This window comes from Mastigoproctus giganteus, chromosome 4 (assembly GCF_048544385.1).
Source record: "Mastigoproctus giganteus isolate SK-2022 chromosome 4, ASM4854438v1, whole genome shotgun sequence".
NCBI classification, from domain to species: Eukaryota; Metazoa; Arthropoda; class Arachnida; order Uropygi; family Thelyphonidae; genus Mastigoproctus; species Mastigoproctus giganteus.
In genome coordinates this window covers 74062572-74088404 of record NC_143578.1, presented here as the reverse complement: position 1 = coordinate 74088404, position 25833 = coordinate 74062572, and the positions used below count along the sequence as shown (strand labels likewise).

The following is a 25833-nucleotide window of genomic DNA, read 5'->3' as shown; positions in this document are numbered from 1 at the left end:
GAAGACAACATTTAATTCAAATCTTTCATACGTAATGAGAAACTTTATAAATTAAAGGAATTTGAATAATAAAGTGTGAAGTTTGTCCTTTTTTTAGTTGTAAAGCTAACTGAAATAAATAGTGATTAAATGAAAGAATGCTAAATTTTGTTAAAGAAAATAACTAACTCAGCAATAAAACAGTCAAAATTTAGTCACATAATTGTATTCCAAATTTTTCATTGATTCCAGATTCTTTGTATTTTTGTGTAGTATACAAAAAATATATATATATTAGTGGCTATGGTTAGCAGCTATATGATGCAGTGTTCATTTCATAGGATGCCATAGCAAAAGTAATAAATAAATAAAGTAAAAGAATTAAATTAAAAATATACGTAAATTACCATATGTATACTTGAGAAATGAATTAAATTATAAGAAGGGGTGGGGTCAAGAAAAAGGTAGTGGGCTGAAAATAGGTGTTTGAACTGCGGAAGAAGAAAATGACTGCTTTTACCGTTACCACACGGCTATCATAACTATTAATTTAAGCTTGCCGATATTTTTACTTATGTTTATATTTCGTTATTCTTCCGTCTTTTACACTTTTTTTTTATAATTAATTGTGAATATTTCTTACTAATAATCGGTGAATTGATATATTGTCCATCGCAATTGCAAAGCTGTAGAAAATTCTCCACGCACTCTTCGCAATGTTCCATCCTGTTTCTTAGGAACAAAATTGGTGGCGTCACTTTCTATGCGTTTTAACGTGTAATCTGAATTATATTATCGTCTATGGGAGTTAACACGACCGTATTCAGCAGTCAGGGGCTTGAACCCCGGTCTACTCAAAGAGCGTGTGCTATGAACTCCCGCTCCTGACCACTCGGCTACGGAGGCCCTTTTACTTACTACTCTGTGCGGTAGCTGAGGCCCCCCCCCTCCATTCTCTACCTTCCATTTCATTAGTACAATCGGGAATTCTACTGCAGTATAAAAATTAATTTTCTAAATGTCGTCCTACTCAGAAACTCTTAGCTAGGCTCGGCCGAAGTCACTGAACACGCTAAATCTTGCCTCCCGTGTATCCGTTTTAGCTCCTTGCTCTTTATTCAAAGTAATAAATTGCAATTTTTAAGGTAATTTTACATTGTTTCTTTTATTGAGTGACCCATGATCTGTTGGAAGGTCATCAAGCAAGTGGCCCTGAAATAGCAACTGACGGATACTGTTGAAGGTCTTTATTGCACTCATGGTGAAGGCCATATGCTAGATTTAGAGACTATTCGTCATAGCTAATCCTGTGATATCCTTTGCATCCCACCGCTTTCTTCTGGACTCTAGCTTAACAGAGGGCCTTATTCGAAGATAAACACAAAATTTTTATATTGCATACTGCATATGAATTCGGTACGTTTACAGTGCCTTCGTAAATTGGTTAAATAATAGGATTAACTGCATGCCCTTTGGACAGATGGAGCCAGGAGTTTGCTTGTAAGGCAAATTAATTATTATAATACAGGAAGTTTTCGCTTTACGAGTTTTTCCCCCCACGTATCAAGTATCAACAAAATCGAAAATATGAACATTAATTGCAAAAAATGAATGTTAAACATTCATAACTGCCTCATTCCAAACCACTATACAATACAAGTGTACCTCACTTTACGATATTAATCATTTCGATATCGTTAAAATATCGTAATGCGAATTACGACCCAATAACACATTGTTTTTTCAAGATCTCGGAAGTTGAAATTTTTTCTAAAATCTCTCTAAAATGTCATTTTTAAGGTCACGAGCGTGACCTTAAGGCAGTGGTTTTCAACCGGGGTGCCGCAACAATATTCTTGTCGTGAAATTTCAGTTTAAGTTACTTAAAGTTATTATTATTATTTTATTTATTTTTTTAATTTATACATTTATTTCATTATAAAATGGTTGTACAGTATCCATTGTACCGTATCTTTTTAATTTTGTAGTAGTGGCATGCGATGCAAGAAAGCAAGTGCATGAGCACTTATGCAGCATCAGCCAAAAAAAAAAAAAAATAAATAAATAAATAAATAAATAATAATAATAAAAAAAATCACACCTTTCCCTCCAAATGCCTGTCCAGTTCCTCCTTAAATTTATTTAACCTGTCAACTTCCACAACGACAGATGGAAGTTTGTTCCAGCAATTAACCACCCGCTGGCTAAAGGCAAATTTTCGAACATCTTTGTGGTGATCTATAATTGATCTTTATTTAGTATCTCTATATAAAGAATAAAATTATTATATAGGTATATATTAAAAGGTCGAAAACCACTGTGACACTAAGGGCGCTGTGAAGCTATAAAGGTTGAGAACCTCTGCCTTAAGTTAAGGCTATATAAAAGGTCGTGAGCGTTTTTTTTTTTTTTTTTTTTTTGTAAATTGTATTAGTTACCAATTCAAATCACTTTCATAGTTATCATATGTTCTGTTATAAGAATCAATTTTAAACGCCTTTGTGATATTTTTCCAGAGCACATTTCTGGAGGTTACGATCATAAAACAATTTGCAGTTTCCGGTTTATTGGGCTTTTCTGTTACTGCAAGCAATTAAAAACGAGTAGTAAACTCGATCTTTTTGCATTTGCGAAAATACCGATAGCTGGAATTGTGTGGTGTTTTTACTTTATTATGATGAAATATGTTTCCCCTTAACTGAAATCTTCAATCGTATAAAAAACATAAATAAATTTTCAGAATCTTCTCTTCATTCCTTTTTTTTAAGCTTCGTAAACTTTTTACTCCACGCGAATCATGTTAGTTGCAATTTCTGTGTGCCGTTAAAAAATGCTTATGCATGCAATCATGAAATTTATAATGAAAAGAGAAGATTATCTTGGAAACAAACGCCTCTTGAAACATTTCTGAAGAAGATTACTCCGTGTGCAACAAACCAACGAGTGCCGAGCCAATAATGAGTGATCAACGAGTGTGCATTTTAGTCGATGATGATGAAGAATAAACATTCTTTTAACATTTGTAAGTCGTAAATAATTTCTATATTATTATAATTTGTTTGATTTTGCAGGCTACGTTTTCATTGTTTAAAACATAAACTAATTTTATTGTTGAGAACGTAACCCCTATTTTTAACCTAACGTCTTTGGGAAAGAAATTCCCGCTTTACGGGTTTTCGCTTTACGCGCGTGCGCTAGGAACGAATTAACTCGTAAAGTCGAGAAATACCTGTAATTATTATTAGCCATATGGTGCAGCATAAGCCTCAGGCTTATGCTGCACCAACTAAAAAAAAAAAAAAAAAAAAAAATTTCGAGTTACTCTGAGAGAGAAGTAGAAAGGAATCATCAAGAAAGATTAGAATGATGATATCCAGCTCAGGACCCTGGGTGTGCCAAGCCTATACTCACTAGATGTAAGCCCCTGGGGCTTTGGGAGACTGACCTTTTTGTACAGGTAAAACGAAAAACCGAGAAAACCAAAACATTTCAATTAAATAAAATATCCTTTGTAGCTCAAGTAACACTCATCAACCAACAATTAACTCTTAATCTAGTTTTGGTACAGTTAAATTCCTAAGAGAGTTAAGCTCAGTTAATTACCACGTTTCCCTTCAAGATTAAGTAAAAATTATACCTTTTTTAATATTATTGATGGACTGTTCTTAAAAATATCTTCAACTTACGAGAAATAAATCGGATTTTAAAATAAGCAGCCATAAATTATATAAAAAACCTTTAATACAAAATAAATATTCTTTAAGAAGTCATTACAAGTTTTATATACTGAAGTAAGAGAATTAGGATCAGCTTGTGCAAGATAAGGACCGAGGCAAATAAGGCCATGAAGCGTCGGCATATCGTGTCTGTATATTGTATTTATTCTAATGTGGTTTGTGAGTGCATGATTTGAGGGAACTCTCCGCCTTAGTCAGAATGATTCTAAAAAGATTATGTAGTCCAGTGGTTAGGAGCGAGAGTGCATAGCACACGCGTTCCTAGTTAAAATCGACTGTTGACCTGAGAGGAGCAATTTTAGTTCTTTTATTTTCCCACTTAACTCAGATTTGAGTTACGTGAATGAGCTGTGATTAGTGTGGAAATGACGCTCTGCATTGTTTCTCTGGCACTGCAACAATATTAAGCAATAAACAACAAATTAGTGTTAGCGTTGTAATGGCTAAATGATGCAAGGAAGCGAGCTTTTTCTTCATCTGCCATAAAAAAAAAAAAAAAAAACTCATCCATACCTTTCCTGTTGCTAAAAAAAGTGTCTATTCAATTTCGATTTAGACTTTATCAAACTACCTCCACCACGGGCAGGCAATTCATTACACTAATCTATAACACGTTGTCCGAAAGTAAACGTCATGAAATCTACCCTTCTGTAACTCCCCAAAATTTTGCATTTGTGCGCTTGGTTTTTCTCCGTTCACTAAAAACTTCTAAAAACCCTCATTCATTTAACTGATTCTCTTCAGGATGATCTCATATACCTCTGTCAGGTCTCCCGCTCCAAAATGTCTAGTTAGTTTTCAAGCTTTGCAGTCCACACTTTCTAAATGCGTTCTTTATGCTGACATCGATTTGACCCCTTACGTTTGCCTTACATTTACATTTGATGTCGAGGAAGCATTATAATTCTTCCCATTCAGCATTGAAATTATAGTCAGTATTCCCTCGCTAGCTGCTTAATGCACATGACGTGGTACTAGCCTCTATACTCTAAAAGTCTGATATGCCTTTTCATACGCATAGTTGTTACTAATATCACAGCATTCATTATCCGTTATAGAGTCTTTTCGTAAAGGCCCAGACCCTCAAATCAACCTTGGCAGGCAACGTATCGCTCATGGACACCGCGTTAGAATCCACAGAGTTACACACATTGTAAGATGTAGCCAAACTTCATTCATAAATTTCTATAGATTCCATAATCACAGTCCCACAGATAGAAACGCTGGGCATGTTCACGTCTGTGTGAAAATGACACATCGAGAGGTGTGATATTTTTCCAAGTAAGTGTTTCAATTGAAAGAGTAACTCAAACCTGATTCTGAAATATGCAACTCTAATAAAAGTATTTGGACACCATCACTTTTGGAAAAGGAAACGAATTCTATTAGGCAAATTAGCATTAGCATTAGTAGAGGCATTTGATGCAAGAAAGCAAGCTTATGCAGCATCAGCCAAAAACAAAAAAAAAAAAAAAAAAAACCCACTTCCACTTCACCCCTCTGTTCGTTCCAAATACCTGTCCAGCTGAGCCTTAAACTTATTTAGGCTATCAACCTCCAATTAATAAGGCGTAGGCCAACCTTTGGTCCCAAAGGAAAAAGTGTAAAAAAGTAGTGTCATATTAGGGCCACCCGAGAACTAACTCATCTGCCTGTGTGTAATATGTCCATAAATTGCGTGGCTCTCTGGTCAATTTCCTTGTTTTGCTGGACGAAATACCCGAATTTTCGAAGGTAAAAAACCTTGATCCCGGTGATAGCATCGATACATCTTAGAACACTAAAGTGTTAGTTGTCAAACAGCCCCAGGGGTCTTCCCCATCTCCGTGTTGTACCACAGAACTCTGAGAGTCAGAGGTTTTCTAAAAGTGTAAAGTGTATGCATCTTAGAATACTGTCGGCCAGCCGCATATTTCCTGGTCCTTGCAGCAGGAGTAGAAAATACGCTACCATTCCTCTTTTAGATCAGTCTCCAGTTCAGCCGAAGAAGAGAGAGACGTTGGCCGCACCATAATCTGGATTTGCATTTCATCCCGAAGGTGTGCAATCAAGTTTAGATAGCGAACTGGCTAGGCAAATTGTCGCGCATCATTTTCCTCAGGGACGAAGCATTATCATCCTAAAACATGTTGATGCCATTTCCATAGAACTGCCAGTGTGTGCCACGGAATCGTCCAAGATATCAGTATATGACTCGCCACTGGTGGCTTGTGCGTTACAACCAACGGCCCGAATCCGGAACACGAGAAGCAGATTCACATAGTGATCCTGCCTCATTTAAACTTCATTGTAGGCATAAGTATAATACAGTAGATGACGTTTTCCACGAATTTTTCCCGCCTATATCCGGCTGCCTGATCTGAAGTCTCTAATGCGACTGATCGGCCCATAAGACTTGTTTTGGCTTTTACATGGCCCAAAAACGATGAGCTGGGTACCACTGTAAACGACGTATGGCATTCATTGTTGCAGTATGGGGGTTTGGGAGTCACAGCTCTGCCATGAACATCCATGGTGTTCAACCCCCTTAGGATCATGGATACACTTGTGGATATCTGGAGCACCATCGTAATCTTTTCCAGTGACATCATCCCGTTTACTTCACGACATTTTTTTTAGGGATCGGCGATTCCTGTCCCTTATTTTTAAGCATATATGACCATTTGCACATGCCTATATTTCCCTCATTTTTCGATCTTTTCACTACATCAGTTATGATTGATTTTGCAAGGTTCAAACGTGCCTGTCGCACGCAGTGAAAAATTGCTGTTATGGCATTCAGCGATTAAGCGTGGTTGAAACACCATATGCACTTTGCTGAAACTCATTCTACTTATTTGTGATAGTTCTGTCATTGCTCACTTCTGAACCTGTTCATACATTGCAGGCATTTCACTGGCGCGGTTAACTACGTTGGATGTTCAAATACATTGGTTGGATAACCGCTATCCAATAAACGTATGTAAGTTATGGTGATAAGAAAAGTTGCTGTCTTTGCAACTTTTTTTTTTTTTTTTTTTTGGTTACATATACGGCATAAAAAAAATCTCTTTCACGTCTAAATAAACAATTCAAATCATGAAATTTTGTAGGAGTTAGTCGGGTTGTTGTAGGGTTTTTGGCTCATCAGCGGCTAAGGCCGTATTGCGTTGTATATTCTTTCTGTAAATTGCGTGTTCTGTTGTCGATTTTCTATTTACTGGACGAAAAACCAATAAATTTAGTATGGTGGTGTACAATAGAATAACGATGAAATGAGGCGATCGGCTAGGAATCAGTCTAGCCAAACGTCCCTTATATCCTGCTCCACTAAGTGAGAACTTTTTTTTAAAACTTTCACTGGAAAAAATTTCGTTTTACAGGATGATAACGCCCAACTACATCTCGCTAGACTGGGTTGGCTAATCCTCGCTGGTAGAAAGAACAGTGATTGTAATCACTTTTCTTCTCACTATGTGGAAAACGCCTTGGTTCAAATCTTGTCAAGATTGAAGAAATTTTGGTATTGCCGTAGTCGGCGTAATTTTCCAACCTTATTCTCGGATTGAGAATGCTTGTAAAAAGTATTAGAAGTACCCCCTCATGGTGCAGATGTATTAGGAGTGCTCCCAGGTGACAGTGTTACCCACTGACCATCACTGCCACATTAGGCTTCCTAATAACTCATGGCCTGTTTAAACACTCTTTGGGGCTGGAGCTGTGCATAATTGTGCATAGCCCTAAATTATTAGGATTTTTTTAATTTTAATTTTGCAATAGGAAAACATAATACTGTATATAGCATTAATATATGAGAGCATATTTAACTGTATATTCTGTTTTTTACTATTTAAGTATTTTTCTTGTGTTTTAAAAATTTTTCCATTTATTTTTTGGGTTTTTTTGTAATATAAATAATTTTTGCATGAATATATTGAGTAAATTTTGAACCAACGCAGCTGGAGCCCAGGCTTCAGCTCCCCTTAAGCCCCCTTAATTGGGCCTGTGAAAATCTGAGCAGCATTGTACATTGCTCAACAAAATTAACAGAACACGTAGAAAACGTGGTGTAATTCGTGCAGCTTGCATGAGTTACACCACGAGCGAGTCGGACAGGTACAAGGGACATTTATAAGAGTTGTATAAGAATTACCAAAAAGGTCACATTACAGAAGTCGATACAAGATGCTCGAAAATATGGTCACATGACATCAGTACGGCGTATGATGCCCACCAACGGCTAAACACACTTGGCACTGGTGAGCCAAATCCGATTCTAAACAAATCTAAAGTATACACAAATCCAATTCTTCTACCAGCGTAGACCTTAACTCACCAAGTAACCGAGGAATTGGCTGTCGGCATGTAATGTGATGCCCAACGGCGTCCTAAACATGTTCGATCGGATATAAGTCTGGTGATCGTGCTGGCCATGGCAGTTGTTGGATATCTTCAGTTTGATTTCTTGAATTAATATTGAGGTTGAAAGTATTCCTGCGATTAAAAGCAGCATTGCAGAAGGTATGAAGGGCGTGGAAATTGTTGATAGAGTATCTCCTCACATCCAGGAGACAAGTTTAGAACTGTTGCCTTAAGAGCCAATCTTAGGTCTTCGTAAATGGAGCATTCAAAAAGGACGTGCGAAGAGTCTTCCGGTAGCCAACAGCGACAGGAGACCGTATTATAAAGTCTGAATTAGTGAAGTTTTGCGTTAAGAGAACCATGTCCAGTTAGTATGTAGGAGGCAAACAGTGAGCGTGAAAACCATTTTCTGGTGGCTGATGAAAGTAGTGTAATTACGTCAGAAACGAATTTTTTTTTATAATGGCTCCTTTTTCGGTAGAATTCCATCTTTCTGCCGGGCGGACTAACAAATTCCAACATCGGATTCGTTCAGTTTTGGGATCATCCTGAGGGTGAACAGTGATTCCCTGAAATTCCGTAGAAATGCCTCTGCTGATGTAAAAGCAAAGCCCTCCAAACACAACATGCAGGTCAAGTGGTATAGCAAGAGTCTGTAGAGCTGGGTTGGTGCTGTTCGGCAAGCGTGAAGTAGACCAAGGAGAAAATGTTGAATAGTCGATAACTTAGTTTGTACAGTTTTGAGTGCAGTACGGCTAAACCATAGACTGGCAGCATAGGTTGTAATTGGGATTATGGCATCATTATAAAATAGATGTAGGGTTTTGGTGTTCAATTCCCAGTCATGTCTGGTAATTCGGAGCAGCATTGCGGTAAAACTTTTAACTTTGACGGAAAAGTGTTGAATATGTGCAGTAAATGAAAAGCGGTCGTTAATGATGACTCCTAAGAATTTGGTGAATCGGACAAATGGAAGAAATTTATTGTCAACTTTTACAACTGATGGTTGACCATAGTCTAATTTGTGTTTAAAAACCATAATCTTCGATTTGGTCGGGGATAATTTCGATTCGTTCTTAGAGGACCAGGACGATAGTTCAAGGAGTACTTTATTGGCACAGAGTTCTAAATCAGATCTTGAGTTTCCATTCACCAAAATGACAAGGTCATCTGCATATGCAAGTTGTTGCACATTTTGAAATTCAATCTTCCTAAACAGCCAATCATCAAGAACTAGGTTCCAAATCAAGGGACCCAAAATTGATCGTTGGGAGACAGATCTGTGAATTGTCGTTCTTTTAGCGATGACCGTGAAGACAGTACAATCGCAAAGTAATTTCTAACAAGTTTATAAAGCTGAAGAGAGCAATGATTGGAACAAAACAAAGTCTACTGAGGGCGTTCTCTCACCATAAGGTATCAAAAGCGCCCTCAAAGTCGATAAAGATCGCCATAATGTACTTCAAAATGGAACTTTCAATGAGGTGGGGAAGTTCTAATGAGGCGTCTTCGCATCCAAGCCCTTTCCTAGAACCGTATTGAAGAGAGGATGTGGAGCTTGTAGCTCCCTGCAGTATGGTTATTTTAGCAGCGATTAGTCTCTCTAACACTTTTCCAAGCTGAGAGAGCAAGGCTATGGGGCGGTAGGATCTGGCATTCTCCAGTGGTTTACCAGGTTTATGTAAAATCTTAAGAATGGCGTGTTTCCCATGGTATGGGAAACATTCCAGTATTTAAGCAGTTGTTTGACTTAATTTTATTGAGGTTGAAGTCAGTTCCTCTGCAGTGAAATGACTTGTTTCTTCGAAAGGAAGGTATTTTTGGTTACAATCTCGAATAAATAGATGGTATGAAGTGTCAATATATTTTGTATATGACGTCCTGATGACGTCGTATAAAAATTGTTTTGGTTTTCAAGAACACGCAAAGGTTTTAACAGATGCTGCACTTTTCTGGCTCAACCTTTATCAAGACTCTCTACAACTAAATACTTTCTCTGCTCAGTGATACCACCAACCAGTGACTTCTGATACCACTCCAGATTAACAAAACAGTTTTATATCTAGAACTTGTTCCTGCCTTGCAGATCTCGTTTTTGGATGACATTACTACTGCTGTTTGACTGTACATGTACTCCTTTTCTCCTTGTGAACTACTTTGGGCAGCAGAGGCGGATTTAACGGCGGGCGCGCCCTGGGCCCGACTTCTGAAGGGCCCACTCAAAACCCCAACAAATTAGTTGAACATATTAGTTCAACTAATAGTTGAACTAATATGTTCAACTATTAGTTCAAAACTTTGTGATTATTATTATGCTATTATTAATTATATTATACATATATTATATTCAAATTTTATTGGAAATAAAACATTAATAGTACATAATATTTTTTATTTATTTAAAAAAAATGGTTAACATGTATTTTTATTTTCCCCGTCTCTCTTTTTTTTTTAAGGGCCGCAATATTTTCTTCTGCGCCCGGGGCCTCAATCAACCTTAAACCGCTCCTGTTGGGCAGCACTGGATACAGACGTGAACAAAGACTTTTAATTTAATTTTTATTTACTTTATGCTATTTTCTTCTTCATTTCTTCGTCTTCTGCTTCCTGTCTCTTGGAAGTGTGTGCGTGCGCGCTGTTTCCGGCACGGAGGTTCTTTTGAATGATTCCAAACTCGCTTTGAACATTCAGGGCGTGACCGTTAAGGTTGGCCATGGTACATGCATAGTTGTGGCCTACCTCCCCGTGGTGTAGATGGACACTGGGCAGGCTTTCCAGGTGATCGCCTGCCTGGCGAAAAAATGGCCAGAAACAACTTAACAACACACACTGCACAAACATGATATTACACACATTTCTGGCTCTTTGCAGTGCTCTGTAATCATCACAGTGCACAATGGCGTAGTTGGAACTTTCGTTCAGTTACTGTTCTGCATAAAATACTATACATGTCTACATACATACACATGTCTACGTCTTCAGTTTAAAGATATTTCTCCACCACTTGAGCTCTATGTGCAGTGGAACTGTCGTGCCGTGCATGAAAAGAAAATCTATGTCAACCGTTCCCCTAAAAAGCTGCACATAGGGTTCGAGGATCTGTTCTGGGTACCTCTGCGCAGTTACGGTATCCCTATCAAAAACATGTAGAGAAGTTCGGCCGTTGATCATTTTTCCCCCCATACGAGAACACTATCTCCGTCATAAGTGTCCCTTTCTCTGATGTTGGAGGGATGATACTGCATTCTTCGTTGTTCCCCGGTGAAATAACGTGTAGAATCTGTATAGGCTAAAACAGGACTCAGAGAACAGAACTGTAACCCATTTGTCAAGTCTCATGTTCATGCCACGAGTTTCGACGAGCTCTGCGGTGGTTTGTGGTTAATGGGATACAGACCACTGGCTTCCTTGCGTAGAGTCCGGTTGGAAATGTTTTCACCTGTGGCCTCAGCAATCTCAAGACACAGTTGTTGACAGGGCATCGTACGATTTCGTCTTGCTGTTAGAGCCAGATAACGGTCTGTTCTGATTGACGTAGCCCTCGGGCGACCTTGGCCAACTCTTCTTGTAATGAGTCCTGTCTCCCAAAACTTCTTGCATAGTGCCGAGATGACACTGCGTGACACAGTAAGCCAACGTGCCACCTCCGCCTGCAATTGCTCGGCTTCAATTCGTCTAACTGCCCTACTATCTCAAATAATCATCTAAACGACGGTGACTTGCTATCCTGAGTACTGATGTTGCTGTCCCACTGAGCAAGCCAAAAAACGAGAATGAAGTGATGTGGTCGCAACCCGTGTTTTTATAGGCGTGAATAATTTGCATAATATGCGGCACTGTAAGATAGTAGATCTATTTCTATTGTATACTCGGAATTTGCATGCCACCTACCTATTATATCAAATATTCGCCTTCGGCGACACTATTCACAATAAAATATTCATGGAAAACATTTTGTTCTGTTAATTTTGTCGAGCAGTATAGCTTCACTGTCAGTCTTGTATTGCAGTCTTGGAAGGAAAGTCAATCTCCTATTTATCAACTTTGACTTTCTAAAACTTCACTCTTGATTGGTGTTTTTCCTGTGTGATTTGTGCATATACAATATATATATTCATTTTAATTCTCCGTTAACTGTTAGTATTAATGAAATTAATTGTTATTTTCTATTTAAATTATGGTACAATGTGCATTAAAGATGATCTAGGTACAAAGTTGAGTCGAATATTTCCATGGATCCTGTGATATGATCGATTTTTGATTTCTGCTTGAGCTTAAAAAACCAGTGTGGTTGTTAGAATATGCGAAATTTTATATGAATCACTAAATTCATTCTTCTGGTATTACTTTAGTAATACCAGAAAAATGAATAGGTGATTCACAGAATTAACTAATACTTAATTTATAATAAAGAAATATGTTTAACAAGTTGTAAATTTATTAAGCAACAGGAAATTTAGAGATCGTAGAACCGAACGTTACAGTAAAACTATCAGAATTCCTCTTACAAGTTAGAAAATATCTTATACAGAATCTTTCTTAAAGGGAGATAACATCCCGTTTTTAAAGAAATTGTTGATACGTTTGGAATATCCCTTGCCTGAATTCATGCATGCACTTTTTGCATTTTTTTCACTTCCTAATTTTGTCCTCTCCCTTCCTTGGCCTCCTGACCTTTTTTTATCTGAAATCTCGGTATTTTGAGAAAGTTGTGTGGTATCGTTAAGGCATCTACTTGCTCCTTCAGCTATGCTTGGTTCTTGGTTTTTAGACATAACTAAGTCTTGTTCCACGGGCATTACTTTGTTTTCTTCTTTTTCATTGTTCATAATCTGTGCCACGGTCATTTCATATGGTCTCACATATGCAATTCTCGATCTTTTTTCATCTTCTTCTTGCATGCTGTCAATCATACCTGAAACAAAATCCCAGAGAGACGTTGCGACTTCCATGTCGTTATCTATATCGATTAGAGCTTCTGTTGATGAAGTCATAATGAAAAATTATCCCCGAAAAAGAAAGTACAACTTAATTTTTATACTCAGGATTTAAAAATAAGATCTAGTTAAATTTTTTTCTAATAACCAAAGGAACGTTACTCAACGCTAACTGAAATCACCCAACAGTATTAGAAAGTTAAAAATAAAAATCTAGCTGTCATTATTGATAACTTTGTTTAAACCTTGTTTTTTAAAAGAAATACATTTCATTGTTAACGAAAATATCAATTGAATAAAACAATGAATGCATTCTTTATCGCAAAACAATTATCACAGCTTTTAATACTGAGGCAAAAAAAAAAAAAAAAAAAAAAATATATATATATATATATATATATATATATATATATATATATATATATCCGTGATATGTAAAAATGTATATATGAATTTAAGAATAAATTATAAGATAATTATAATAGTATAAATAAATTAGCCAGTACAGATTAATGCCATCTATATAAGAGATTGAGCATTAGTGCCAATCTAACATTTGTTAGATTGAACATTACATCAGTCTGTATATTATGTAATATAGTCAAAGTAATTTATCTATTTAGAGGAGGCTAATATGTAAGATACTGAATCTATATTGAAGTACGGTTACAAATAATGCAGGTTAACGTGCAGACGACGAACGACGTAACAACCCAAGTAACATATAATAGCCTATGCTGGTACCTATGGTCAATCCTGAAAACATATATGGAATACAAAGCAAAGTAAATTAAAAGATTAAAAGATGTTAATTATGGGTAAAAAGATACATTAAAAGGGACTTTTTCTAGGGCTAACCCTCTCAATGTATCAACCATAATTAACGTAGCTATCTGTTTTTGTTATTATCCGCCAGCTTAACGAAGTCCAGATGAAAACAAAATAGTATATGTTAAGCGAAAAAAATAAAAATTATTAATCGGAAAAAATAAAAATTATTAATAAGATGTAAGATAATAGTTATGATACAAAATAACACTATGGTATATCACCATTTAGTTGTAAACTGGCTGGATGACTATTAGCCCTACAGATAGCTAAATCACGAATTAATAGAAAGATAACTAGAATTACAAAAGCGAAATACAATGTAGTAGTAGTAGTAGTGGCATGTGATGCAAGAAAGCAAGTGTATGAGCTTATGCAGCATCAGCCAAAAAAAAAAAAAAAAAAAAAATCACACCATTCCTTCCAAATGCCTGTCTAGTTCCTCCTTAAATTTATTCGACCTATCAACTTCCACAACGACAGATGGAAGTTTGTTCCAGCAATTAACCACCCTCTGGCTAAAGGCAAATTTCCGCACATCTATTCTACATCTGTCCTTTCTTAATTTGAATTTATGCCCCCTTAGGTTCGTAATCTGAACAACTGGAAGGATCCCATCAGAATTCAGCGTGCTGAACCCATTCAAGGCCTTATACACCTCAATCAGATCACCGCGCGGTGCCTAGTCTCCAGCCACTGCAATTTCCAGAACTTAAGCTTCTCTTGATAAGAGGATCCCTTCATTCCCCTCACCAATCTTGTTGCCCTTCTCTGTACACGCTCAAGTAAATCTACATCCTTCCTAAAATGAGGCCTCCAGACCTGTACGCAGTACTCAAGGCGTGGCCTGATCATTGCCTTATACAGAGGGATAATCACCTCCTTTTCCCTGCTAGCAAAATTCCTATATATCATTGACAAAACCCCATGACCTGCCCTGGCAGCCTGACTGCATTGCTCAGAAAACTTCATATCTACCTGCACAATTACTCCCAGGTCTTTTTCATTTTCTACCACCTTAAGTGTAGTACCACACAGTTGGTACGTTTCTCTGGGGTTACTTCTACCCATATGCAGTACTTTGCATTTGTCAAGGTTAAACTTCAGTTGCCACTTCTTAGCCCATCTGCCCAAATTATCCAGATCCTGTTGCAGTAGCACACTGCCATTACTGCCATTAACAACCCTGCCAACCTTTGTATCATCTACAAACTTCGACATTAAGCCTGATATACCTTCATCAATATCATTGATAAATATACAAAACAACAGTGGACCTAACACCGAACCCTGTGGGACCCCACTAATAACATTAGTCCAAGAAGACACAGCACCCATTGATTACCACCCTCTGTCTTCTCCCACTTAACCATCCTTTTATCCATTGTAGCAACTTACCCTTAATACCATTCTGCTCCAATTTGTACAGTAGTCTTCCATGCGCAACAGTGTCAAAAGCTTTCCTGAAATCCAAATATATGATATCAAAATTATTTTTTGCACCCAGTTCCTTTGTAACCATATCATAATATCCTATCAAATTTGTCAGACAAGACTTTCCCTTAACAAACCCATGCTGTGTCTGAATTATTGCTGCAGTCTTGTCTAGATAATCCTGCAATGCATCTTTAACCAGTGACTCCAAAGAGATCCACTGTTGTTCATATATGTATGTGGTATAATGTGCTATATTGGTATCAATAGTAGCATAAGCTTAACAGAAGGAGAACGGAAGTAGAGTAAAGTATAGCAATAATACCTCAATCCCCCTCGATTTGCTCTAATAGTTCATGAGGTATGAAAAGTAGGTTTATACAGCAAATAGTACAAATTTTAGAAAAAGATTAGGCATAATAGTACAGAGGATAAAACCGGTAGCGTAACTTCCCGTTCCTTATAGTAAGGAATCCTGGTTTAAGTATCACCATATAGTATAGTATAGGATGCTGAAGATATAGCCAAAATTATATAGCATAATATGTAATAATAATAACAGGAATTACCTAGTAAGTGGCAGATAAATATAGATTAGACAGACCGTTATTTTATTATTTTTTTTATGTGAACCCCAAACATAAGAGGTATAAGAACCTATAGTACTTATTACCGTGCTTAGGTTGGAGGTTGAGAAGACGAAAGAAGATATTTGTTGACATTGTACTTGAACTTCTATAGATTGTAATTTTCAGGAAATACGTATGAAGGAAGGTTGTTCCAGAAAACGGCAGTTGAATGAATAAATGAGGAAGATGAAAAGTTGGTTCTGTGGGTTTGTAGTTGGACAGTAAATGGATGTTGGCTGGTGGCGGCACGTGTTCGGACTGTTTTGAAAGAGAGAGAGCGGGAATTATAGAAGCCAATTCAGAAGAACAGTGCCCATGGAAGTATCTGTAAAAGAGGCATGCAGCAGAAACAGTACGTCTATGAGAAAGCGAGTGAAGAGACTCTGTTAGAGATGAATCATTAATTAACCTAACTGCCCTCTTCTGAATGGAATCAAGAAGCCTGAGAGAGGTTTTGGAGGCACCGCCCCAGATGTGGGAACAATATTCCATGGCAGGGCGGATTTGTGATTTATACAGAGTGAGAAGCTGTTTGGAAGAAAAGTATCGCCGAGCGCGAAAAAGAAAACCAAGTTTTTTTTAGATGCAGAGGATGCAATATTTGTAATGTGCTTGTGCCAAGAGAGATTAGAAGTCAGGGTAATCCCCAAAAGAGATATATCATTTTGCCTAGAAATCGGAGTGTCACTAAAGATAAGCATAAGAGCAGAAGAATCCTTTTTGCGAGATATAAGACAAGACTGAGTTTTAGAAGGGTTGAAATCAACTAAGTTGTCTTTACCCCACTGGAGAATTACCTGAAGATCGGCATTTAAGGAATTGGTAGCAGATTTTCGAAAAGTTGAAGCTGATTGAGCAGGGCAAGGTTTCTCAAAATGGAAAGTGGAATGCAATGTGCTATCATCGGCCATGGATAGGATTTCCAGTCAATGGAATAAGGTCATTAATATACAAGAGGAAAAGAGTGGGGGGGAGAGAACTGAACCTTGGGGGACACCGCCATTAGTGGAGAAGTTAGAAGACAGAGAGCCATCTACCAACCCCCTCAGTGAGCGATCAGAGAGAAAACTGGATAACCAATTACTAAAAACGGTTGGCAAACCATAAGACGGAAGCTTGTTTAGAAGACCTTTATGCCAAACACGATCGAAAGCCTTTGAGATGTCAAGAACTTGTGTTTCACCGAACCTTTCCATTGAATTAGTCCATAAATGGGTAACATAAGCCAGAATATCACCAGTGGATCGACACTGACGGAATCCATATTAATTAGTCCATAAATGGGTAACGTAAGCCAGAATATCACCAGTGGATCGACACTGACGGAATCCATACTGGCGATCGTTGATCAGACGGAAGGTTTCTAGGTAGTTTAAGAGTTGGCGGTTAATTGATTTCTCCATTACTTTAGAAAGCGTAGAAGTAATTGGATGGGAGGGATTTGTCACCCTTTTTAGGAACTGGCCGGCTGGATATGAGCAAATTTCCAAGCAGAAGGAAAAACACCTTTGGAATAAGAAAGTGAAAAAAGGCTGCAAAGAATAGGAGTAAGTTCAGGAGCACAGGTTTTGAGAAGAAGTGGAGAAATACCATCAGGACCTGGAGCTTTCTTAGCATCAAGATTCATCAAAATTCTTCTGATATCCTTTTGACGGAAGACCACAGGAGGCATTGAATGGAGTGTGTTGGGAATGGTGGGAGGTGTTTTATCAAGATCATTAATACATGAACTGAAGAAAAATGGGATGCTAGCAGGTCAGCTTTATCCTTGGTTGAAGTGACAACAGAACCATCTGGTTTGGACAGAGGTGGAAACAGAGATGGGTAAAAGTTGCGGCCAATAGCTTTGGCAAGAGGCCAGAATACTCGGCTACCATTAGGGCAAGAAGCAAGTTTTCTACTCTTAGCCTGTTCAAACTCTAGTTTGGACCGATTAATAACTGCTTTACAATTATTGCGAGCTTTGGTGTAGGCAGAAAATGAAACTGAAGAATTAGAAACAAGCCAATTACGATATGCAACGTGCTTCTCTTGAACAGTCTTAGCACATTTATTGGAAAAACAAAGTTTAGATAAAGGACGAGATTTTAAAGTGGAGTGTGGGATAAAGGATTCCATTCCTGCAAGAATAATTTCACCGTAGTGGAGAGTTTCAAAGGAAATGGAGCAGTGTATTCTCCTCAATTTTCTCCTAATTAGTCATACTAAGTTTAGTCCTGATCGGATGTTTGGAATCTTTAAAGCAAAGTATGCTGTCAGTAATATTGACCCACAATGACTTGATAAATTGTAAAAGTGGAGTGTGGGATAAAGGATTCCATTCCTGCAAGAATAATTTCACCGTAGTGGAGAGTTTCAAAGGAAATGGAGCAGTGTATTCTCCTCAATTTTCTCCTAATTAGTCATACTAAGTTTAGTCCTGATCGGATGTTTGGAATCTTTAAAGCAAAGTATGCTGTCAGTAATATTGACCCACAATGACTTGATAAATTGTGTTATTACCTCCTCTCCTTTTGTATGAGTATTTCTGTATGTCTACCTTTTTTTAGAGTAAAAACTATGTTCAATTTTTCATTTCTTAAGTTTTCCAGTTTTATTCCCCATCATTAGGTACAAATTGTGAAGCACCGAATTGAGCTAGAAACCTGAAATTGGTTTCATTGGAAAGAGCGTACTTTTTTCTACAAAAATCACCTAAAACCTCATAATCGATATCTTGACACATTATCCACCTTTTCGTAGTCCAGGTCACATACTTTCATTAGGGTTGTCACATACGCATATACAGCTTTCACTCAATTCTCACGCCTACTGTAGAAAATCTTAAAAGGATTGTGACACCTGGAAATTTCACGATGTCACAGCAAGATTTACTGAATATATAATAGCATTTAAATTTATGAAAAATATTTATTCATATTTATTTGTATAAACCATAGCATTCATATTTTTTAAGGTTGTTCATGTTTTGGGACTTTTTTGTTGGCTCCATTGATTTGGTTGTAGTGCTCTGGTTCACCTGGTTTTATCCTGTCTTAGGATGCTTACACGTAGAACGCAGGTAGCCGCTTACCGGAAACCAGCAGCGACATAAAGCGGAAGCTTCTCACTGGCTGTGAACACAGAAAGCAGTTGACCAGTGCTACGTTTTCTCGGTATGCGATGGGGTAATGTTTTGTACTGGTCAACTGCTTTCTGTTGTGTTCATAGCCAGTGAGAAGCTTCATCAGAATGTCGCTGCTGGTTTCCGGTAAGCGGCTACCTGCGTTCTACGTGTAAGCATCCTTAAGGTGTATTTATGCTTGCGTTTTCCTAAGCTCGTTGTAATAACGCACATTGTACGCACATTTATACACCAACGCGTGTTCCTAATCACAGAAAAATGGCACGTGCGTGTCAAAAAACCAACGCGCCAGGTACGCTGTACGAAGTGCATGTCAAGAGCAATGGAAAAAGGTATTGGAGCTTTTATGCCGAGGCGCTTAGAAATTGTCGCGTTTCCCCACTTGCCCTTTTTCATGGAGACACAAGGTGCGTATGCATACATGTGTAAAACAAGTGCATAAACACCGGAGCAAACAAACGTACGCACATAGGAAAACACGTGCATAAATATGCTCGTAGTAGTCGATTTTTACGTCCTCTGTGTCTGCCTCCTCTGCAGCTAGCGCTTCCACCAACAAATCACCTCCTATCTCCTAGCGCAGTGGTGTCTAACCTACGGCTCGCGAGTAATTTTTATACGGCCCGCTCGGAAAGTGAACTAAAGCAGCATTTTAGGGATTTGCGTCACTGCGTGTACAGGCATGCAAGCATCGAGCTCGACGTATTAAACTTGTAAATTTGGTCCAGTGCAGTCATATATACGCATAAATCTTTTCATATTGTGGAATTATACTATTTTTGATACTACTTGTTAATTGTATGGCATTATTATTAATTTGTATTGAATTAAAAATGTTCCGAAAGAGGAAAGTCGATTTGGAGTGCCGTGTTTCATCATAGGTAGACCGAAGGCTATTTGTTCATTGAGTACGACGAAAGGCAGTGTGTTTGGTGTGCAAGGAGACTGTGTTAGATTTTAAAGAATATAATTTGAAACGACACTATGATTCCAAGCATAAATCTTATGATCAATATAAAGGAGTGTTGCGAAAAGAAAAGTGTTCAAAGTTACAAAACGAATTAAAAAAACAAAACGCACTGAAACCGTATCAGTAAAGCAACTTATCTACTTGCCAGTTGCACATTTGATCTCTTTTCAAAGTAAACCTTTCAGTGATGATGAATTTGAAAAAAATTGGAAGTTGTGGAAGAAATTTGTCGAAGAAACGAACAATGATAGAAGATATTACTTTGTCTTGACAAACAACTGTGCAAAATGTAGAAGATATTGGAAAGAATTGGTTCGGAAAACTTTTGTAAAACATAAAACAAAGGAAAGTGTGGTACTGGATGACGGTGCTGATGTAAATGACATAGCCCAACTCGTTTTCTTCATACGTTGAATTAATGATAATTTCGTACCAGTTGTAGATTTAGTTGATCTACAGAGTATTCACGTAACAATTACAGGTGAAAATATTTTTGAAAATTTTTGCCAATTCCAATTGGAGCTGAACCGCCAATTGGAATTTACTGTGTGGTGCATCAAGAAGCTCTCTGTGGGAAAGTATTGGATCTCCAACACGTTTTGAATGTGGTTATTTCAACTGTAAATTTTATATGATAACGTGGCCTTAATCGCCGTATGTTTCAACAGTTTGAAATTGAAGCCAATACGAAGATGTCGCCGACCGGACTAGCCGGGTGGGTAAAGTGCCTGCATAGCAACGTAAAGGTCGCGGGTTCGAATCCCGCTTCGGGCTTGGATCAGAGTAGAAAATGCAAAAACCTTGGGAGGTGCAATATGGCCACAGAAGCCGATGCGCTAACAAAAAAAAAAAAAAAAAAAAAAAAAAAAAAGCGAAGATGTAATTTTACACAGTGCAGTGAGTAGTTTTTTATGTATTGAATGTAATGTGTCCAGTTAATTGTAAGATCCCTATAGCGGGAATCGTGTCCTACATTTCTATGAATAAAGAATTTTATTATTATTAGATGGTTTAGTCGTGACAAAGTGTTATAATATTGTACATAGTGTTTGGAGTGAGGCGCCACCAGTGGTTTCCCACAACTGCGCCTTTAGTACTCTTGTGAGGAAAACAGTACTCTGTAAATGCCAGAAGTATGTGTGGAGATGTGGTTTATGGAGATTTGTGTCGTATTCTGTTGTTCTTCTGGCTTCTTGGCCGCGGGGCCCCTGGTGGGACCTACATTGCCCATACACACCACTAAGAGGTGAGCCAGGCAGTAGAGATTGCTTCTCTGGCTGGTCTCCGCTAGGGTCACCTGAGCTTCCTAGACGGAGATGGAGTTAATAAAAAATAAAAAAATAAAAATTGTAGGGTAGTGGGGATATTAATAGTCAAGAGGGGAGGGGATAGCCAGAAGTACTGGGGATGTAGGAGAAGGCATCCCAAAAAGGAGATGGAGAAAAACTCCATCAGGCGAATGGTGGTATGGGGAAATGGATATAAAAGTTTACCAGGCAAGATAGCCTGATCTTGACCGTCGTTTGGCAGATACACTGTTGCGGGTAGAGCCTGCATTGTTGTTGTTGGTTTGGTAATTCTACCATGAAAGTTAAGGTCTGTATTTTTTTGATCGGTACGTTCTTTATCCTGGTTATTGGTCAAAATGCTGTTGACGTTCTCCCAGTAAAGTGTTATATCGTTTCTTTAAACTGCGTCATGCAATTGATATTTTTATGAAAGAAAAAGGTAAAACAACTTATCAAATATGGAGTGGCTGTTTGATCTTACAATTCTTACAGACATTTTAGTCGTTTAAATGCTCTTAATTTAAAACTACAAGGGAAAGGAAAATTGGTTTCTGATTTGTATGGTGATATTAAATCATTTCAGAATAAGTTATTATTTAAATCCCCAATTGAGCAAGACAATTTAGTTCACTTTGAATGTTGTTCCGAGCTAAAAGAGAAACAGATATTTCCAAAGAATCGTTGCTTCTCGTTATTACAATTACTTTTTGACGAGTTTTAAAGTCGATTTGCTGATATAAATCAGCAAACAACGATTTGCAGTTGTTTCTCCCCACCCCCTAAAAAACTTTCCCGGGTCCTCTTCCTCCGTCTCACCCTAGCTAAGTCACTTGGTTACCAAATTCTCCTTTGCGAATATCAAGTTATAATCGAAATTGCATTATAACTGTTTCCGCCTTCTGGGACTAGGTCTGGTCACCTTAATGAATTTTTATAATCAAGATGATTTGTCGATTTTTTTTTTCTTTTCCATTTTCATTGTATTCCTTTTTGTTCTAAGTTCGACACTTTCCATTTTAACCATCTCTAGGTTATATTGTCCCTATCATACAGATGCCGACCGGGCTAGCCAGGTAGGTAAACTGCTGCAACCCAAAGGTCGCGGGTTCGATCACAGTAAAATGCAAAAACTTTGGGAGGTGCATTATAGCCATAGAAGCTGATGCGCCAACAACTAACAATGGGAAAAAAAAAAAAAAAAAATCATACAGATACACTATTCTGCATCGGTTATCAACACACGATGTTCATTTCTTTCATAAACATTCATGACTATTTTCTGATTCGTAAATCCGAACCGAAATCTTAGTGTAATAACCCTAACAATTATTTTTCCAAGCAGTTCTTAATATTAACAGAACAGATATATTGAAGTACAGTACTGTTAATTTAACTTACTTTAGGGCTTTGAAATAGTGTCTCTCAAAAAACAAACATTGGCAGCATTCACTTTTTTCTCGTGAATAACTAGGGTACGGACTTTCTTTGTGTTGGTTCATTGGTCTCTGAATCAGTTGAGTGGATCAAAGAATGGACTGATGTTGCGGGGAAATACATGACATGGGAAGAATGACCCTGAACTTATGCAACAAAGTTGGGGGGGGGGGGGTTATACTAAATACACACTATGACTGTGTATTTACTCCAGAAATACACATAGTTATAGTGAGTGAAAAAGTATTTCAGAGTGGGTAGTCTTTGTATTATTTTTTCATGATATACGTCCGACAGACCATTATTTACTGTTGCTTTTTAGGTTTCTGGTTTTTTTGTTTACTTCACAATGTAAAATTGTATGCTTGACTCTCATATCTTTTCTGAGATGAGATTGAAGGATATCATTAGATATCTCGTGACTCTGTATCAGTCTCCGGAAAGGACTGACGAGGACACATGGGTCTACTAATCTCAGTGCCATATCTTACAGGCGCCTCCGTACCCAGGTGGGAAGGAGCAGCAGTGCGTAGCACAGGCTTCTTGATTAGACTGGGGTTCGAGCCTGTCACCACCAAATACGGAGGATGCGGAAAGGTCAGGGAATGACCACCGCATATCCCGGAGCAATATGGCCTTAGTTGCTAATGCTCCTAAAAACCAAATAACAAACAGCCATATCTCACGGGTCCTGTGTCAAATGCTTTCTTTTCCAGAGATGTAAATTTCATTTAGATGGCGCATTCTTACTGAAACTTCAAAGTCTCCATGTATTTCTTTCCATGTCTTTCACATATACTTCCTTTCGTGATAGTATTTCTGAACAAATTTAAATTATTATATTAGGGCCACCCATAATTTCTTACATATGCCCGTATATGTATTATGTCTATAAATTGCGTGTGTTCTGTGGTCGATTTGCCTGTTTTGCTGGAACCCAGTTTCTGGGGAAAAAACTTTGCTATCTACACCTGAGACCGACTAACTCAGCCACGGAGTGAAAACTGCCCGTTAAATTTCCTCGCATCATCGACGGGATTCAAACTGTAGCCTTTTCCACCCGGTGTGTGGAGGACGGTGACGATACAACTGTGCTACCGCGCAGAGTATTTTTGAACAGGTGGTCTTAGAGGTACGTGAGAGAATTCTTGGGGGACGTCCACTGAAATTTTGAGAAAATTTAATTTTTGTTTTTAGTTTTACGCTTTATTATTTTTATCCTTTTAAAAGACGAATAAGATTCATGGAGAACTAACGTAAAATTTCCTTACACTTGTGACAAATTTTGTATGTTTAAAACTGTATGTGTGAATGCTATTAAGCAAGCAGCAATTTCAGAAGAGATGCTTCTGAAATTGCTGTTTGCTTAATATTTTTTAATGGGGAAATGTAACTCTTACTTCTCCCTGCTCTCTCTCGCAAAAAATAGAGTGAATTTAAAAAATTGTGACAAAATCCTCTCAAACTTCTCTCATTCGCATCAGCCTATTTACGTAATACAAGTTGTTCCTTCTAAGATGAAATTGAAAACAAAATTTACGTGTGTCTTCCAAAAAAGAAAAATGATTTAATTGTGGCTCTTAGCAGTTTGAAACCTAAGTTTGAAAATTTGATTTCATCCAAACAAGCTCAATTTTCGCATTGAATTAAGTTTTCCTTTTATTTTATTGATCACTGTTCATTGATGTTTGTATACAAATATAAGCATGCGAATGTGTAATTTTTGTAATGGAATAGAAAACTGACTTATTTTATGTTCATATAATTTTTTTTTGTTCATTCTATTTGCGCAATCATAAGTACGACAGAAGGTTTATTGGCTATAGGTAAGTTTTTCCAACCAACCAGTTACAATTAAGTTTTTTTTTTTAAAAAATGCGTGTCAAAATTGTAGGTAATGAGATGGCTTGTGGTACTTAATTTTTTTTTTTTTTTTTGAAAAGGGAGAAGTACTTGACAAAAAAAAAAAAAAAAAAAGAAACAAGTTTAAAAGGCATTGTTTCATGGTGCCAGCGGTGAGCAAGGGATAGGGTCTATTATTACGAGGGGCTTGTCACATTTCCTGAAAAGACATACATACTAACACTATATTAGGATTCATTATAACGCTATTGCATTTGAATTATTAAAAGAATTTGTTTAATTATTCATCTTTCGTAATTTGATTTAACTTACAGATAATTTTACATTTTACGTTGGTTATTTATTTATGTTTCCTCCTATTCTTTAAACATTTCCTTTTCTCCGTTTTCGAGATTAGAGATTTTTGATCATTATGGCTTTCCTTCAAGCCGTTTGTACAAAAGGGACTTATCAGTCACGCCAAAACTTTATCATCCCTAATGCCGTAGGATATATATAAAACGGGAAATCGCATCTTAAAGATAACCTTCATTCATTTAATCCCAACAACCTCGTGGCCTGTAATACACGACACCAACAGAATTGTAATTATTAACCCAAAGCTTATGTTTCCGCGCATGACTTCCGATGATGTGACGTTGAAATTTATAATATTCGTGTCAGTGTCGAGGAACGATTGTTGGACATTATGACTTCTTTTATATGACAAAATTGTAGTCTACCTTCGTACAAATTATTTTCAGACTTGTTGGAAGGCTAAACAAATCTTTTGTTTTGTTTCGTCAGTTATTTAAACAAATGTTTTACATTGTTTCGTCAATTTGTCTAAACAAATCTTTTACATTGTTTCGTCAGTTTATCTAAACACATTATGACCTTTTCGCTTTTCCGCCTTCACAAATCGTGATTTGTACTGGAACAGGTGCTGCCGAATATCAATAACGCGAAATTATCGTACTTTTCATCAGAGCACGCTCTCGTGGTAAGAAAATTTATTTACGGCGACTAATTTGCTTAGTTTTGCCTGTTCAGTCCAGTTAATATATTCACATGTTATTGTTGTTATTATTTATATAGCTCGTTAGCATGTAAGCTCATGTTGCGCTCTGAGTGTATTGTATATTTACAGTGTGTTCAAGGGCCAATTGGCGTGGTGTGCCGACTGGAAGAAGGAAAAAAAAAAAAATAATAAAATCTCACTTGTAAAACCTTACTATCTCTCCTCTAACTAGAATCCCAATCGAAGAGGCATCGCGAATTTCTTCAAT

The 25833-nt window shown here is 37.4% G+C and overlaps 1 protein-coding gene across 1 annotated transcript in view; it reads right to left on the bottom strand.

Annotated features, from left to right (window-relative positions):
• Positions 1–13051, bottom strand: part of LOC150086836 (uncharacterized) — a 64024-nt gene extending 50973 nt beyond the window's left edge. Inside the window, exon 1 of the mRNA XM_090372290.1 lies at positions 12658–13051. Coding sequence (XP_090228416.1) covers positions 12658–13051 — 394 coding nt within the window. The remainder of the gene's footprint in view (positions 1–12657) is intronic.
• Between the last annotated feature and the right edge of the window lie 12782 nt (positions 13052–25833).